Consider the following 19215-nt stretch of genomic DNA (forward strand, 5'->3'; position numbering starts at 1 on the left):
AAGATTTTAATGTAGGGGGAAAAAGATTTTAATGTCGGTGATCAGTCTTCTCTATGATTTGTGCATTTTATGTAAATTGTTTCACAACCTACTATATTTGAACATACTAAGAGACTTTGGGAAGGTTTGGGGAACTCTTTGGACTCATGCATGAATTACTCTTCTGATCAACCTGTAACAGTGACATGGAATATTGCCAAGCAGGGAAGCTCACGTGAGCCTCTGTGTCCAGGAGTTTTACTGAAGCTAAGTGGTAGGCTGCCATCTTGTCTAACCTATATCTGAAATTCAGGCTGTCTGAGCTGGAAGTAGTGAGCCCCAGGACTCCCAACATAAATCCCACTGTTAGACTTTCTGACATGTTTCAATGCACACCTCTCTGGGTTGGGTTCATTTCTCTCCTGCACAGATATAAGTTGCAGAAAATGGAGTCAGAGGGTGCCTCCCCTGAGTTTGAACATCACAGATGTGAACACTGAATTATCAAAAAAAAAAGTTGGTTGGCTCTTAACAATAAAACTGCAATAGACAACATCAAATATGAAAATTCAAGAAAACAGTTATGTAGAAATGGATTAAAACTGAAATGGTTGCATCTTGGAGATGTAGGGTAGAAGAGCTGAAGGCTACTTTTTACAGGCTAGCCATGTAGAACCTTTTGACTTGGATTACTTGCCTATAGGATTTCAATAGAAAATGAAGAGATGTTTCAGCGTATATTCCCAGGTTTGTAATAAGTTAGATAAGTTTTTCTCTGACTTAAAGTTTTTTGCCTTTGATATTCTGGATTTTCATTATGATGTGAATCAGTGTGTGTTTTTATTTATTCTGCATGAGAGCCATTAAGTTTCTTGGTGCTGTGGATTCTTTTCGTTATCTTTTTCAACATTATCATTATCTTTTCAGGTGTTGGCCATGGCCCAATTTCTTGCTTTCATTTGGGGTTCCAACTGAATGTATGTCAGAACTTATGACTGAATTTTGTATAATGTACTACTGTTGTACTTTCTTTTTTTTTTTTTTAAGCTGGAATAAAGTCATGAGACATTTATTTTTTGTGTATATAAATTTCATTCCTTAGGGGCTTTGTATAAATATATAATTCCTTGAATGATAATTTTTTTTTTTTATTGAATCACTGTGGGAAAGGTTACAAAGCTTTCAGGTTTATGTCTCAGTCATGCAAATATCAAACACATTTCCCTTTACCAATACTTATTTTTTACCATGAAGAACCCCAATAAAACCCCACCCCCCACCCCTCCCCGTCCCTGTGATGCAGATGAATTCTAGTTAACACTCTATCTGCTTTGATTAGATTCATTGTTTCAATAAAAGATTCACCACTATTATTTAGAGTTTACCCCCACCCCCAAATCAGACATGCTGAAAAAGCATTGTGAAGTGATTTGCTTTCTACAGCTGGGTTCAAGAATTAAATGTTGGTTTTGGATTTCTGCTATTTTACCTATTGACCCTGGAAGTATTTCTACTGAAAGTCAGATAGTTAAGAAATTGGTTTCTGTGTTCTAGAGTCGTGGCCGTGCTGGAGAGCCGCTCGCGGGGGGCAACCGGTGGCCTCAGTAGGGCGTGAAGGGCGGAGCGAAACGCCCCCCCTTCCCATGAGGTTTTAGTCGCCCCCACACTCCCGGCTCATACCTGCTGTCCACAAGGCTCCCATGTGGCCGCCATCTTTCTTTCCAGAGAGGAGAGGGCGAATGGGGCAACACCCTTTCCCCTCCAGCAGACTTGATGGGCTGGATCAACGCATAGTCCGTTCACTTTTCTGCTCCAAGCTGCTGGGTTCTGCATTAAGTCCTTGTGCTTCTGGGGCCATGGCCGTGCTGGAGAGCCGCTCGCGGGGGGTGACTGGTGACCTCGGTAGGGCGTGAAGGACGGACCGGAACGCCCCCCGACCCATGAGGTTTTAGTCGCCCCCATTCCCCCGGCTCATACCTGCTGTCCACAAGGCTCCCATGTGGCCGCCATCTTTCTTTCCAGAGAGGAGAGGGCGAATGGGGCAACACTCTTTCCCCTCCGGCAGACTTGATGGACTGGATCAACGCATAGTCCGTTCACTTTTCTGCTCCAAGCTGCTGGGTTCTGCATTAAGTCCTTGTGCTTCTGGGGCCGTGGCTGTGCTGGAGAGCCGCTCGTGGGGGGTGACTGGTGACCTCGGTAGGGCGTGAAGGACGGACCGGAACGCCCCCCTTCCCATGAGGTTTTAGTCGCCCCCACACCCCCGGCTCATACCTGCTGTCCACAAGGCTCCCATGTGGCCGCCATCTTCCTTTCCAGAGAGGAGAGGGCGAATGGGGCAACACCCTTTCCCCTCTGGCAGACTTGATGGCCTGGATCAATGCATAGTCCGTTCACTTTTCTGCTCCAAGCTGCTGGGTTCTGCATTAAGTCCTTGTGCTTCTGGGGCCGTGGCTGTGCTGGGGAGCCGCTCGTGGGGGGCAACCGGTGACCTCGGTAGGGCGTGAAGGACGGACCGGAATGCCCCCCTTCCCATGAGGTTTTAGTCGCCCCCACACCCCCGGCTCATACCTGCTGTCCACAAGGCTCCCATGTGGCCGCCATCTTTCTTTCCAGAGGGAGGAGGGCGGAAGGGAGCAACACCCTTTCCCCTCTGGGCAGAAATGATTGCCTGGATTAACGCATAGTCCTTTCACTTTTCTGCTCCAAGCTGCTGGGTTCTGCATTAAGCCCTTGTGCTTCTGGGGCTGTGGCCGTGCTGGAGAGCCGCTCGTGGGGGGCAACTGGTGACCTCAGTAGGGCGTGAAGGACGGACCGGAACGCCCCCCTTCCCATGAGGTTTTAGTCGCCCCCACACCCCCGGCTCATACCTGCTGTCCACAAGGCTCCCATGCGGCCGCCATCCTTCTTTCCAGAGAAGAGAGGGCGAATGGGGCAACACCCTTTCCCCTCTGGGCAGAAATGATGGCCTGGGTTAACTCATCGTCCGTTCGCTTTTCTGCTCTAAGCTGCTGGGTTCTGCATTAAGTCCTTGTGTTTCTGGGGCTGTGGCCGTGCTCCAAACTTAACTCTGACTTTCAGGGAGAAAGACTGGGTGGTTTACTTCTCATTGATCACTTTGTATACAGAGAGATGTCTGGTCACCGGGGTTCCATCTGGGGGAGGCGGGATGCGGCACCTACTCCATCTGGAACTTGCGGGTGATCTCGGCTCTTTTTGGAACCTGTTTTTTCTTTTTTTTTTTCCTCCGGGATCCCGCACCCTCCATGTGTTCCTTCTCTTATGCTGAACGCTTCAAAGATGGCGCTGGGGGGCGGGCTGTGGGCGTGACTTCCGGAATCAGAGGTTACCTGGGAGGTGTAGTCCGGCAGATTTGAGAAAAAGTCCTCGTTCCCGCATACTCGAGCTGTGTTTGTAGAGGCTTCTGGTCACCGGGGTTCCATCTGGGGGAGGCGGGATGCGGCACCTACTCCATCTGGAACTTGCGGGTGATCTCGGCTCTTTTTGGAACCTGTTTTTTCTTTTTTTTTTTCCTCCGGGATCCCGCACCCTCCATGTGTTCTTTCTCTTATGCTGAACGCTTCAAAGATGGCCCTGTTGTACTTTCAATCTGTTTTGTCTTTATACTAAAGACTCATCTAATAAAACAATTAAAAAATTTTTTATTAGTGAAACTCCATGTGGTACAGTTGTTGACCTTACAAATTTTTATGCTTGAGTTTCAATTATACCATGATTGAGTACCCATCCCTCCACCAGTGCCCATTTCCCACCACCGCGGATCCCAGTATCCCTCCCATCCCCCATCCCCGCATCTTACCCTGCCTCTGTGGCAGGGCATTCCCTTTTGTTCTCTCTCCTTTTGGGTGCTGTGGTTTGCAAAAGAGGCATTGAGTGACTATCATGTTCAGTCTATAATCTATTTTCAGCATGCATCTCTCATCCTGGGAGGGTCCTCCCAACACCCTTTACTTGGTGCTCCCCTCTCTATCTGAGCTGCCTTCTCCCTCAGCATGTGCGGCTGGCCTCCAAGCCATGGAGTGAATCTCCTGGTACTTATCTTGGCTATTCTTGGGTGTTAGTCTCCCAATTTGTTACTTTATATTCCACAGATGAATGCAATCTTTTGATGTCTGTCCCTCTCTTTCTGACTCATTTCACTTAGCATGATACTTTCCTTGTAGTACCACTTGTATGTAAATTTCATGACTTCATCTTTTCTAACAGTTGCATAGTACTCCACTGTGTAGATATACCAAGTTTCTTTAACCAGTCATCTGTTCTCGGGCACTTAAAACAATATTTTTTAATGGTGACTTAACTTCTAGTTCACTTTTCCAGTGTTCAATCATGTTTAATCTTCTAGTAAATGCATACTTAAATTTTGTTTTGTTCTGGGACCACACCTATTGGTGCTCAAAGTTACTCCTGGCTTTCTGCTCAGAGATCACTTCTGTAAATGTTTGTCCGTACAGTTCATGGTGCCCAGGGCCAGTTTTGTGCAAGGCAAAGACCTTAACCACTGTACTATTAAATATTCTTTAAAAGTTATTTGGGAGACTTATTTTTAGCTTGGACTGAAGGTACCTCGTATCTTCCTTTTGAAACGGTTGTTGCACCACTTGCCTTCTAGTGGACATAATAACGAGGTACCCCAAATCATAGTGTCTTCTTTTACCACCCAGGCAATGTGAACCTCAGCTTTTCACATCTATGTAGCACCAAGGTAAATTCGCCACCATGAGTGAGTGGACTTGGGCCATCACTTCACTTAAGTCCAATGCCAGTGTTTTGGGCAATGCCAGGTGTAACCGCCCCACCCCCACCCCCCGCCAAAAAAAAAAAAAGAGACCGCTGTCTGTACAGATAGGTCTGACATGTCTTAAAATTTTTTTTTTTAAATTTTCGGTATTGAGGCAACACCTGATGGTGCTTATTATGCAGTGCCAGGAATTCGAGATGGGGTCTGCCATATGAAAGGCTTTAATACATATCTACTATTTCTTTGCCCAGAGAAACCTTTTCCTAAATTCTTTTTATAGGACCCGCATCTTGCATGCAGTGCTGGGAGGTGAGGGGATTGGTATCTGGTGCTAAGGATTGAATTCATAGCACATGCCTTGCATGTGAGGTTAAAAATTCCTAGCTTACGTGCTCATTTGACTTTTGCAATAAACCACTGAATGGATGTGCCATAATGTAATCGTTATGTTCCTGTGGTTGTCAACTGGGGGTGAAGGGTGTTTTTGAACCACTGCCTCCCTCAAAAGCCTTTAGGAATGTTTGGAGAGAATTTTTTAGTTCCAACTGGTGGGGGCAGTACTAATTTTTAGTGAGTGGTTGTAGAGACCAGGGGCTGGTACATAGCCAATGATGCACAGGACAGCTGCCCCAGGCAAAGATTCACATCCAGGCATCCCACGTGCAGAGCAGGCGAGCTATCTCTCACCTGAATGTGGGTAGCTCTGAGGCTGAGAAGTCTGTGTGAGGTGGACTCTCACTCTCCAGTGTCAGTATAGGCTGAGCTATGTAAATGATGGCCCTCTGAGTTATGCAATGACGGCATGTCAGCATCGTGTGTGCAAGCAGGAAAAAATTTTAAGTTTCTTGGGGCCACGGAATGGGGGGTGGGGGTTTGTGTCCCTTCCATTCTTCTTGTGTTAGTCATCTTCCCTTGATTCTGCTAGATACTCCAGAACAGGAGATACCATTACTAGGATATATATTTTTTAGAAGCATGGAGCTAAAAGATAAGAACTAAATGTTAGAAACAAATCTTTTCTAGTTTAGCACCAGGAACTCCTCACTGCTTCATTTCTAAGAGGAAAAGGTATAAACTTTTTATTTATAAGTAACTTTTTATTTTATAAACTTCATCAAAATACTCTAAACAAAATATTGATTAGCAGTCACAAAATAAAAGAGCTGCTGAGAGAGATCAGCAGTGTACATTGGTTTGTCCTTTCTGCCTTGTCACAGGAGCTTAGGTTTATTGGGTCACTCCCATCACAGTGCTCCCATTCCTCTGTGTTTACTTGTAACCTCTTTCTTTGTGTTCTGCTTCCCCAAACAATCGCCTTTATCTCCTAATCAGACTCTATTAACTTGTAAATATTGCTTTTCTCTTCTCCTTAAGTCCTTTGCATAGTTAATTCAGAGCAATGTCCTTTTTTTTTTTCCTTTTTGGGTCACACCCAGCGATGCACAGGGGTTACTCCTGGTTCATGCACTCAGGAATTACTTCTGGCCACGCTAGGGGGACCATATGAGATGCTGGGAATCGAACCCGGGTCGGGCCGCGTGCAAGGCAAATGCCCTACCTGCTGTGCTATCACTCCAGCCCCTGCAATGTCCTTTCTGTATAGACACAGGAAGACAGTTAATGCTATGCTTTTGTAACTTGGGAGTTAAATGCAGTCAGAATGATATGCACTCCTGGGCATCTGTTCTCTCGACTTAAGCCTCAATTACCAAATGCTTCATAGCATCCCAAAAGCAGGGTCTCGATAAGGGACTGGACAGACCCAGGGCAAGCTGTGAGCTACCCCGGCATTGAATGGGCCAGGCTAAAGTGCCATAATACTTAACTGTAAGAACATGGGCATGGACAAATTGTCATGATCCAAAAAGTAACAGCTGGATTAGGACCCTGCTAGGGTTAGGAAAGATTAATCTGGCCTGAGCACTGTAGTCTGAGATCTACAGTGAGATGTTCCCAGGAGAGTCACCCTACAAGCTTCATGTATCTCTTCCTGTGTCCATACAAAATTACTAATATGAAGAAGTAGAATTAAGATGTTAAGTTACTGGACTAAGGCAAGGAGAACAACCTAGGTGGTATTTCCAACCTTGAGCCTGAATGGCAAGCAGGAAGGGCTCTGATATGTTGATTCTGCTGCCCCCAGTGGGGGGAGTTGGGGAGAGACCAGGCTGGGAGAGGGAGGGCAAAGGGCAGAGCCCAAAGGCGGGGGGGGGGGGGCAGTGTGAGACTAGAAAGGGGCGTTTAGTGAGGCCGGAACAGGTGCATGGAGAATGGAATAAACGGCAACTGATCATCAACCAGCCTGGCTGTCTTTTCCTCCTTCATCAGCCCTTGGCATTGGCTGTCCCTGGTGGGGAAGTGACCCGAGACCACCGAACACAGATGCAGGTGGAGAGAGCGAGCCTTGGGATTTCCCTAGCCGCTTTGTGACTACACACAGCAGGTCTTTTTTTTTTTTTTTTAATACATAAAGGTAAAAGTTAATTTTGTTAACAGTACCATCTTGTCTACTGTCGTGAGGATATCTGAACAAGCTTTAAATTCTCCAAGGATTGACCTTAATATAACAGCAATGTCACGGTCACGGTCCTCCCGTTGTTCATTGATTTGCTCGAGCGGGCCCAGTAACGTCTCCATTGTGAGACTTCTTGTTACCGTGTTTGGCAGATTGAATACGTCATGGGGAGCTTGCCAGGCTCTGCTGAGCGGGCAAGATACTCTCGGTAGCTTGCTGGGCTCTCCAAGAGGGGCAGAGGAATCGACCTCTGGTTGGCCATGTTGGCTGCGTGCAAGGCAAATGCCCTACCCGCTGTGCTATCGCTCCAGTCCAACAGCAATGTAGGAGACAAAATTTTGTTTTATTATTATTATTTTTTGCTTTCTGGATCACACCCGGCGATGTGCAGGGGTTACTCCTGGCTCTGCACTCAGGAATCACACCTGGCGGTGCTCAGGGGACCATATGGGATGCTGGGAATCAAACCTGGGTCAGCTGTGTGCAAGGCAAACGCCCTACCCGCTGTGCTATCTCTCCAGCCCCCAAATTTTGTTTTATTTTATTTTTTGTTGATTTTTTCTACCCACATCCAATGCTGCTGAGGGCTTTTTCCTGGCTCTGCACTCAGGGACCACTCCTGGTGGGCTCGGGGGACCATATGTGGTGCCAGCGATCAAACCCCAGGTTGTCTGGGTGCCAGACAAATGCCCTACCCACTATGCTATTGCTCCAGCCCTACTGAAATTTACTTAGAAAGATACGAGGGGAGAGTATGTGTTCAAAGAAACAGAGTGCAGACAAGCAAGCGAGATACATATTCAAGGGAGAACGTAGGCTTGAAGAGCAAGCCTTTTGTTTTATTTTAAATAAACAGATAGGAAAAAGTAGAAAATCTTAATGCTAAATTCCTTAATATAAATTAAAAATGTTTTAGACTCACTGGAATACTTTTGATTTTGTTAAAGAAAATATAAAATACTGAATTCTACATTTTTAAACACTATTATTTTAAAAATCAGTTGTCTCTTCATACTGCCAGCATATTTTCAGTACTTCCATATATCTTAAATAGTACGTTTCTACAAAGTCTTGAATGCTGAAAAATAAACAGAAATAAAGTAAACTACTGTTCCCATTTTTTTAAAGTTAAAAAGACATAAAATGTAACATCCCAACATTCAGATTATATCCATAATATTAAGTATATTTACACTAACTTTATAACAACATGCAGAATATTTTATTTATTTATTTATTTTGCTCTTTGGGTCACACCCAACGATGCACAGGGGTTACTCCTGGCGGTGCTCGGGGGACCATATGGGATGCTTGGGAATCGAACCCGGGTCAGCCATGTGCAAGGCAAACGCTCTACCCGCTGTGCTATCACTCCAGCCCCAATAGTCTACCTTTTAAACAGCTCCTCACTTCCTCCTCTGTCAATGTATTAGTCCAGGCACATGCATAAGTGGAATCACAAAATATTTGTTAGTGACTGACTTATTCTACTCAGCATAGTGTACTCAATGTTCACGCTGTGGTTGCTGTGGGAATTTTCTTTTAGCACTGAGCACTGAGCACTGAGCTGCCACCTTTTGGTGACAGGGAGCTCCTCAGAACCTCGGCAAACAAAAGATTTTCCAGGGATCCTGCTTTCAGTCCTCTTGAGGATGCATCACAAAGCGAATGGCTGCATCATATACACATCTTCGCTCGGGAGCCCATTCCTGGCAGTGCTCAGAGGCTACTCCCAGCTCCATGCTCAAATACTCCTCCTGTGGTGCTCGGTATATCTCCTACATGCAGAGCATGCACTCTGGAACTTTCCTGGGAAGTGTTTTAGTTTCTGTGGTGTGTTTACCATTTGACCTTTCAACCTGTCATGCACAAAGGCTCTAACGAGCAGCCATCCTGATTGGAAAGAGTGATTTCATCAGGGCCCTGATTTACATGTGTTTACTTCATTATTAATGAAGCCAAACTTTTTTTTTGTAATTTGCATGCAAAACTATTATATCCCCCCCCCCCCCCCCCATTCCCTATGACTGGGTTCCTTTAGAATTTTTTTTTTTTAATTGAATCACTGTGAGAACAGTTACAAAGCTTTCAGATTTAAGTCTTGGTCATACAGTGATCAAACACCCATCCCTTCACCAGTGCACATTTTCCACCACCAAAAACCTCAATATACCCCCCATGCCCCCCTCCCCATGCCTGCGAGGCAGATGATCTCCATTTAACTCTCTCTCTACTTTGATTACATTCATTATTTTAACAAAAGATGCACCATTATTATTTGGAATTTCCCCCCAACGACCAAACCTGCTGAAAAGGCATCGTGAAATAATTTGTTTTCTATTGCTCGTTATGAAGACCACATGATGTCACACGGCTGCTGCTGATTTTGGATTTCTGATATTTTACTAATTAAGTCTGGAGAGATTTCTGCCAAAAGCCGCATAGTTCCGAGATTGGTTTGTGTGCCTCTGGGGCCATGGCCGTGCTGGAGAGCTGCTCAAGGGGGGCAACTCATGGTCTCAGCAGGGCAAGAAGGACGTACTGGTTCTGCCCCCTCATCCCATGAGGCCGAAGTTGCCCCGTCATCGCCAGTTTATACCTGGCTGTCCAATAAGCTCTGAAGGCGGCGGCCACCCTGCTGAAGGGGGGGGGGGGGAAGGCAGAAGAGACAGACACCCTTTCCCTCCCAGGGCGGGGCGGGGGAGGGGCATGGTGCCACAACTTACTGCATAGTCCACTCACGTTTCACCAAAAGCTGCTGGTTTCCGAATTAGGTCCGCGGGCCTCTGGGGCCATGGCCTTGCCAGAGAGCCGATTGTGGGGGGCAACTCGTGGCCTCGGCAGAGCAAGAAGGAAGTGCTGATTCCACCCCCCATCCCATGAGGCTGTAGTTGCCCCGTCACCACCCACCACCGGCTCATACCTGGCTGTCCAATAAGCTCTGAGGGCGGCGGCCACCATGCTGCAGGGGGCAGGGGGGAAGGTGGAAGAGACAGACACTCTTTCCCTCCCGGGGGGGGGGGGGGGGGAGGAGCACAAAAGCCAAAACTCTCTTAATGTTTGTTGTCATTTTATATATTTCCTCCAGAGAAATGTCTAGTAAATTCCTATGTCCATTTTTTAAAAAGTGACTGGGCATTATATTAAATTTTTTTTTGTCATTTCCCCACAAATGATATTGAAGGAAACAGACAGAACATTATGGCTTTGAAACAAAAACGATCCCCACTGCCCAAGTAAATGAAAGCAAAGATAAACAAATGGGATTATATCAAACGAAGGAGCTTTTATACCTCACCCCACCCTCCCCGCAAAAGAGGGGCCAAGTGATAGTACAGCAGGTAGGGCACTTGCCTTGCTTGTGGCCAACCCAGGTTTGGTTCCTGCCCCCCAATATGGTCCCTGAGCCTGCCAGGAGTGAGCTCTGAGAACACAGCTAGGAGCAAGGCCGGAACACCTCCAGGTGTGACTCCAGAACCTATAGATTTGCTTGTATGTATACATTACCAAATTGCATTATACCGACTTATACCTTCACCAACTCCATGACACCCAATCTTATCTTTTTGTGCAACTTAGTTTATATTTTCAATGTGAAGGAATAATTTTAACCCTAAATAAAGTAGATTAACTGGAATTTAGATAACGACTTTAAGAAACAGCATCTAGTGGGCATCAAGCCAGGAGTGGCTAGCCCTGGCCACCACCACGTGTAGCCCCAAAACAAAGAAATAAACAAGAACAATACCTAGAAATTTGTTAGACTAAGGACCATAAGAGCTAATACAGACTACATTATAAGCACCAACAAAGCCTAGTTAAGAAAATCAGGGGCTGGAGAGATAGCATATATAGTTGGTAAGGCACTTGCTTTGCATGTGATTGATCTAGGTTTGACCCCTGCACCCTGAGCACTGCCAGAAGTAATTCCTGAGAAAAGAGCCAGGAGGAGTAACCCCTGAACAACACAGGGTATGGACAAAAACAAACAGAAAATCAGGCATCTGGGGGCAGAGAGATAGTACAGTGGGTAGGGTGTTTGCCTCGAACTTTAGTCCCTGACGCTCTATAGGACTCCCTGAGTACCGCCAGGAGTAATTCTTGAGTGCAGAGCCTGGAGTAATCCCCGAGTACCACCACGGATGCTCTCCCCGCGCCCCCTCCCCCACCCAAGACAGAAAGAAAAAATCAGGTATTTGTTTCCCAAATTTTACCTTGTGTAGTAGTCTGGTACCACTTTTCAGCAAAGACATTAATAATAAAACTTCTTTGGTTTTCCTCCTTGGGGTTTTCCCAATTTTTTTTCCATATCTTTTTTCATTTTATTAGCCTTAAATCTCTCAGCCATAGATACAAGATCCTCTGGAATAATCTGAAACCAAAAAAGTGTGCTACTGAGATTTAATTTTTCCTTTTTGAACAACAAACGCTCAATAATATGCTACCATGCGTCCAAATTAGTTCAACTCAGAGAATTTCCCACAATTAAGGGGTCATATAACATCTTTCAGAGAAATGTTTACCCTTGCATATTAACTCTCAATTTACCTTAAAACTTTAGAACTAAACTGATCTTAAAAACATCCATGAAAGGCTGCAGAGATAGAAATGTGGGTAAGGCCTTTCATGCGGCTGACTCTGGCTCCATCCCAGGGCACTTCATAGTCTCCCAAGCCCTGCCAGGAGCACAGAGCACAGAGTCAGGAGAAAGCCCTGAGGACTGCTAGGTATGGTCCGGAAAAAAAGACAAAACCAAAAAAAAAAAAAAAAACCCTACCCCATCCGTCTTGGAGGCTGGAGATGCAGTGCAGTGACAGAACACTTGCCTTATATGTGTGAGGCCTGGATTTGGTCCTAGCACCTCAAACCAAAGCAAATCATCTGTGAAGGCTGGGAGATAGCTTGATGGAGTGTATGCTTTGTGTGCAAGAGTCCAGGGTCTCATCCCTAGCACTGTGTGGTTGCCAGCTCACCACTGGGAACTACCCCTGAGCACTGAGCCGGGTGTACCTCTCCAGAATTACTGGGTGTGGCCCAACCCCCTGAACCCCCATATACATATATAAACCCCCCTAAAAAAGCCCCATTGTTATACCACATCCACCCCTCTCCCCCTCCCCCTGTCCCACCCCATCTACTGTTTCCCAGTGCCCTTCTCAAATCTTACCCAGTTCCCCCTTCTCGAAGGTTCTTTTTGTGCCAAACATGTTCCTCTGCTGCAGAGGATCCCAAACTTATTTTCCCCTTTCCCCTTTAAGAAGATACTCTGGGGCCAGAGAGGTAGTACAGTGGGTAGAGTGTTTGTATTGCATGCGGCTGATCCGGGTTTGATCGGTCCCCCACGTGGTCCCCCAAGCATCACCACAAGTGATCCCTGAGCACTGTTAAGTGTGACCCCAAAACAAAACAAAAATATACACAATTTTAAAAAATTCCTCAGTGCCCTCTGGAAATCCACCTGAAGTGAACAAACAAAATACCCTAGAAATTCTACCAGCAGCAACTACTGTCTCCTGCATCATCATTCTGGTGGTGGTGATCGGCGGGGGGTGGAGGGAGGGAGGCGACAGTGTCCACTTTGGGAAGGACTGCCCTGAGGGAACTCTTACCCTATTCCTTCTACAGCCCACACCCGCCCCTGTTCCACTAGTTCCTTCCCCTGGTGGCCAGTCAGGTTAGGTCCCCTAATTATCTGCTGTAGGCAATTCCCTAATTACACAAGTAGACTCTTTTTATCTCTAGCATGTTACACTCACCACCTCTTACAACATGCTCATTGTTCAATATTTCTTTCCTGGTAAGGAGTAAACCCTAGTACCTCAATTACATAAAAATGACATCACTTAATCACTTAATCACTTAACTTCCCGTTAGTCGTCGATTTGCTCGAGCGGGCGCCAGTAACGTCTCCATTTGTCCCTGTCGCGTGCTAGTGTAGCCCAATGGCATCTCTTCGCTCCGGGAACATGGAGGGCCTCAAACCGATCGTTCATGATCTTGACAAAGAAGTCTGACCATCTGGTAGGTGGGCGGCCACGCGGTCTTTTTACATCCCGTGGAATCCAATCAGTAACAGCTCTAGTCCAACGGTCGTCTTTAAATCTCATTACGTGACCAGCCCATCTGATTTTCGACACCTTGGCATATGAGACAGCGTCCCTGATCCTTGATCGTCGACGGATGTCAGAACTCCGGATTCGTTCTCTCATTTGAGTGAAACGTGTTATTCCAAGCATAGCTCTTTCTATTCTTCTTTGGGAGACCTGAATGGCGTTCTCATCTTGTTTGCGTAGGGCCCAGGTCTCTGAGGCATATGTTAATGCAGGAAGAACAGTGGAATCAAAGAGATGTGCCCGGAGCCAGAGGTTCTTCGTCCTCTTAGCTATTTCTTCGACGTTCTTGAAGGCGTTCCAAGCCGCTCTCTTCCTCCTGCGCAGCTCGGGTGCCAGGTCATTTGTCATGTTGACCTCTCGACCTAGGTACACATAGCTGTTGCATTCGGAGATGGTCGTTCCATTGAGAGCGAATGGGGCGTCAGGAACAAGGCTGTTTCTCATAAACATTGTCTTCGTAAGATTCAGCTGTAGTCCTACCTTTCCACACTCACGGTCAAAGTCGGCCAGCATTTGTGCCGCTTGGCTGATGTTTGGTGTTATTAGAACTATGTCATCAGCAAAGCGGAGGTGGTGTAGTTGCCGACCATCTATCTTCACTCCCATTCCTTCCCATTCCAGTCGTCGCATGATGTTCTCGAGGGTGGCACTGAAGAGTTTCGGTGAAATGGTATCACCCTGCCGCACCCCTCTCTTGACATCAACGATCACTTCTTTGTAGAATGGTGAGATCCTGGTAGTGAATCCGCAATACAGCTCACGGAGGATCCTGATGTATTGGGCTTGAATGCCCTGATTGGCTAGGGCTTCAATGACCGCTTCCGTCTCAACAGAATCAAAGGCCTTCTTTAAATCAATGAATGTTAAGCAGAGTAACTACAACTGGTCTCATTCACCTGACATTCTTAAAAATGACATGTATTAGAAAAAGTTGCAGAGGTCACAGCCCAGTGAGCTGCATATTCTCACCTGGTTTGCTCTTTCCAGAATACTAATTAATTCATTGGCAACCCTCCAGTCATTTCTGGTGATCAGGGTGATTGACACCCCAGTCCTCCTTTAAGACAGATGAAGAATACGGGATTAGATTTATAATGTATTTATAATTAAGTCAGCAAAAGAACTAAATAAAAATGTCAGCTGGAGAGGGTGGTGGAACCCAAAGTCCTGGGTTCAATCCCAGCATCGATGGGTAGGAGCCAAGTGGCCCTTGAGCACTGTGGGGAATAGCACCCATAACCAAAAAAAAAAAAATGGTAAAAACCCTGACTAGGTCAAATACAGATTGTATATTAAGACAGCATCATTCAGACAGCAATTTGGCTGTTAATCTCCTTGATTTTACTATTGTTTTGAGGCTACATCCAGTGGTGCTCAGAGATCATTCCTAGTGCTAGGGATCAAACAAGGGTCTGCAGCATGCAAGGCAAGTGCCTCAATCCCTGTACTATCTCTTTGGACCATTGTATCCAATTTCTCTGGAGAGTTTTGAGAGGAACGTGGGATGGTATAATGTTTCAAACTGCCTATTAGGAGAGTTTTATGACAGTAGAACTCTTGGTGGGAGCAAGCTTCTTCTACACAGGCCAAACTGAGTAATGGTAATTACTGGGCACAGCTCTGTACTGTGATCGTGGAGAGAAAGCACCTCTTACTGGCAGCTAACCGTTGGTCTGGTGGAGTCGAGAAGAGGTCACTTGCTAGGGACTAAGCAATAAGAGAGGTACCGAGGATAGGGACCAGAGACACAGTACAGCGGGCAGGGTGCTAGCCATGCATGCAGTTGACCTGGCTTTGATGCCTGGCATTCCATATGATGCCTCCAACCGTGGTTTTCCTCCTTGGGGTTTTTCCCAATTTTTTTCCCCATGTCTTTCTTCATTTTATTAGCCTTAAATCTAATCAGGAGTGATTCCTGAGTGCAGAACCAGAAGGAACCCCTAAGTATCACCGGGTGTGGCCCAAACACCAAAATAATAAATAAATAAAAGAGGTCCCTAGATTTAAAGGCAGGACAGCAAAAAAGGGTGGTGGTGGTGGGGAGGAGCTGCTAAGAGCGTACAGGGTTAAGAGCTTGCCTTGCATGTAGTAGACCCCAGTGAGCCCTGAGCATCACAGGGTATAGCACCCTCAATTTTTAAAATTTATTTTATTATTATTTTTTTAGTTTTCATTTTTTTTTTTTACTAGTGAACACAATGACGTACAGGTGTAGACTTACAAATTTTTGTGCTTGGGGCACCCTCAATTTTCTCGGTAAGAGTCGGTCTCCCAGGTGGTGCTCTTAAGGGCTGAAAGCCACTTAGCAATTCTCAACTAACTGGGGACAACCAGGGCCACAAAGGCGGTGCTTGGGACCTCCAGGAGTATAAGGGGTGCTGCAGACTACACCAAGACTATGAGTCTAAACATTATTTTAGTCACGAATAGTTGAGGGCTGGGATGTGGAGTCAGGCTTGGTTTCTTTCATGAATCGACTATGTTGTACTTACCCAGCCCTTCCAGTGCGCCCTACTCTGTGTATATATTCTTCAATATTCCGTGGAAAATCGTAATTGTAGACATGTGTGACATCATGGACATCGAGACCTCGAGATGCTAAGTCAGTAGCTATCAGTATTCTTACTTTTCCTTAAGAGTAAAGCCAAATGAATATAGACATCTAGCATAATGCCAGCCCAAGACTACATTAAAGATGTATTTTCCCCCAATACTTCATCAGATAAACCATTACAAAGCAATAATAGTAAAACATAGTAAAGCATTAAACACCTGATAAGACAGTAAAAATGGGAAAGGGATTTTTATTGTCTGAATTAAGTTCACAACACCATGATTTAGCAAATGATCCCTGAAAAAAATCAGCTGAACCATATCACTATATATATATGACACTCAGATAAATTAATAGAAATATAAGTATTTCCCACAACAAATTATTATTTTGATACTGAGGTTTAAATAGTACATTTCTGAATTGGATAGCTGGTTTTAGTACAGTTTTAGAACTTACAAGTTGAGAATAGATCTTAGAAATGAGGCATTGAACACTTTATAAACTGCAACCAATATTTCTGTAAAAATGTACCTGTTTTAAAGTTTTCTAATGCTCTCTCTCGATCACTCTGTTCTCTGTTTCCATGCAGAGACTCTACTGATATATGTCGGAGAACCAGGTCACTTGATAAGTGATCAGCCCTAAGTAAAAGACAAAAGTCAATGATCTTAAGTGCATATTTTAATACAATCAATTCATTAGTTTTTACTACTATTTGCAGCAGTCTGAAATAACATGCTATAAGACACACCCCTATCTGAAATTCATATACCAACGGGAATGACACTCAACAAGTCAATCTGACTGATGACTAAGGACGTATAAAAAAAAAAACGAAACACTTACACAGCTTTTCTGCTGACAAACACAATGACTTTATCTTTGGGAGACATACTCTCTAAGAAAGTCTGGATATGGGATCGTTTCTCTTCTTCTGTTGTGACAATTACGTTCTGTTTCACGGTACTTACAGCCTAAAAGATTTAAAGGTCAGAGCAGATCAACACTGAGAGGTAAAAAGGCTGAAAACCAATCTTATTTCCAACACTGGTTAGTCATTCGATAGGCTTGCAGAATCATCTGTTTTCAAGCGAGGGCTTGTGTCTCAGTCTTGTACTGTTTATTATTCATTCAAGCTAACTCGGGAACTCCCGAATGTTTGGCAGTGTGTGCGAAGCAAATGGTTACTACGTGGTAAAAGGAATAACCCCTATGTGAGGCAGAGTTTGGGAAGCCCAGCATGATGAAACCTGGGGTCCAGCTCTGGCAATAAAGATAATCGTCATGTGAGTTTTCACTCCGTGAGTATGAAAAATTTGTTGTTTTTGACCCCCATGCTGTGGTACTCAGGGGCTGCTCCCAGTTCTGTGCTCAGGCATTGCTCCAGGCAGTGCTGGGGGACCATGTGGTGTCAGGATCAAACCCAGGCCTTCCAAGTTGCAAAATAGTCATTCAGCCCCTGGGCTATCTCTCCAGTCCCTATCCTGACAGCTTACTGCAAATTTTCAAATATCATTGGTACCGAATCGAAATGCCAAACACAGTAACAAGTCTCACAATGCTACTGGGCCCACTCGAGCAAATCGATGAATAACGGGAGGACCGTGACCGTGACCACTGGTACCATTCCCCCTCCCTCCACTTTGGTATCATTTTTTGACCCTGCTAAGATACAGATATTAAGAGCATTCTATAAAAGAAATAAGCACTTCCCAGCCTTATTTGAAATTTCCAAGAAAATACTGAGTTTAGGGGCTGGAGCAATAGCACAGCAGGTAGGGCATTTGCCTTGCACGCGTCTTACCTGGGTTCGATTCCCAGCATCCCATATGGTCCCCCAAGCACCGCCAGGAGTAATTCCTGAGTGCAGAGCCAGGAGTAACCCCTGAGCGTTGCTGGGTGTGAACCAAAAAGCAAAAAGCAAAAAAAAAAAAAATACTGAGTTTAGGCAAAGCAATTCATCTGTGATTAAACAAAAGCTCAGTTTGGGGAGATGGAGTGAGGGGGGTACTTGCGTTCCGCATGGCTGACTTGGGTTCGGTCCCCAGCATCCTGAGTCCACGAGGGGTGATCCTTGAGCATAGCCAAGAGTAACCCCTGAACACTGCTGGGTGTAGGCCTCCCCACAAAGAAAAGGAAAAAAAGCAAAGCAAAGCTCAGTTTCTCATGAATTACTGATTTAAAGGCCAGTGTCAGTTTGTTGTTGCTGTTCCAACACATCCAACAGTGCTGTGTGTGTGTGTGTGTGTGTGTGTGTGTGTGCGCGCGCGCACGCGCGCCAATTCAGGGCCTCACACATATAAGGCATGGATGTGCTCTACCATTTGAGCCACAAGCCCAGTCCGAGATTCATAAGTGAGTGAAAGTCCAGAGAACTTAATAGTGGAGAAGAGACATAAAACAGAGCCCAGAGCAAGCCCTGAGCACGGCTGGCTGTGGCCCCTCCTTCCAAATCACAAACACTTGGCATTTATTTACATTAAGGAAAATTAATAACTGAGACAATAGTATCTTAAGAATGTTAAGTTCTTTTAGACACATACAAAATTATGGGCCAAATTATCTAGATCTAGAATTCCTGTGAACTGGAGTAGGCAGAAGAGACATACAAGACTTTGAAAATTAATTAGAATGTTTATGCTTGGGCTAGAGCCATAGCATAGCGGGTAGGGCGTTTGCTTTGAACGCAGCCAACATGGCCAACCAGAGTTCGATTCCTCCGCCCCTCTCGGAGAGCCCAGCAAGCTACCGAGAGTATCTCGCCGGCACAGCAGAGCCTGGCAAGCTACCCATGACGTATTCAATATGCCAAACACAGTAACAACAAAGTCTCACAATGGACGGGAGGACAGTGACAGTGACAGTGACAGTTTATGCTTAAGTATTTTAACAATAGTATTTTTAAAAAGGCTTACTACTAGATCCAAAGTCCCAACGTATACAATCATTGGCTCTTTTAAATAAGATTGTGCAAGCCGACGGACACCATATGGCCAAGTTGCACTAGAAATAAAACAAGATACATAAATATTAAGAATATATCACATTATTGGCAGAATGTCCTGACCCTGCGCCAGGCTGTCTTCACCAGGGCACCTCAGAGAGGGGCAGGTTGAGTTTCTCTCCCCATCCCAAGCAGCACTCCAGCAGCTGACAACCTCCAGAACCCAACCACAGCCATGCCCAAAGCCTTGAATGACCTCTCCACACGCTTGAATGACCCTCACCCAAGAGGGAACCAGCAGAAAAACCCAGTATGTGGGACCCGTAACTGAGATCTCCAAGCCCG

At 45.5% G+C, this 19215-nt stretch overlaps 1 protein-coding gene across 1 annotated transcript in view; it reads right to left on the reverse strand.

Annotated features, from left to right (window-relative positions):
* Positions 1-8083: 8083 nt before the first annotated feature.
* The window catches only part of DDX43 (DEAD-box helicase 43), a 30130-nt gene continuing 18998 nt past the window's right edge, over positions 8084-19215 (reverse strand). Inside the window, exons 11-17 of the mRNA XM_056109496.1 lie at positions 18842-18929; positions 16773-16900; positions 16458-16567; positions 15862-16000; positions 14339-14426; positions 11471-11628; positions 8084-8334 (exon numbers count right to left, since the gene is read on the reverse strand). Coding sequence (XP_055965471.1) covers positions 11509-11628; positions 14339-14426; positions 15862-16000; positions 16458-16567; positions 16773-16900; positions 18842-18929 — 673 coding nt within the window. The 3' untranslated portion in view covers positions 8084-8334; positions 11471-11508. The remainder of the gene's footprint in view (positions 8335-11470; positions 11629-14338; positions 14427-15861; positions 16001-16457; positions 16568-16772; positions 16901-18841; positions 18930-19215) is intronic.

The sequence above is a fragment of the Sorex fumeus genome, unplaced genomic scaffold (genome assembly GCF_029834395.1).
Source record: "Sorex fumeus unplaced genomic scaffold, SorFum_2.1 ptg000008l, whole genome shotgun sequence".
NCBI lineage: Eukaryota > Metazoa > Chordata > Mammalia > Eulipotyphla > Soricidae > Sorex > Sorex fumeus.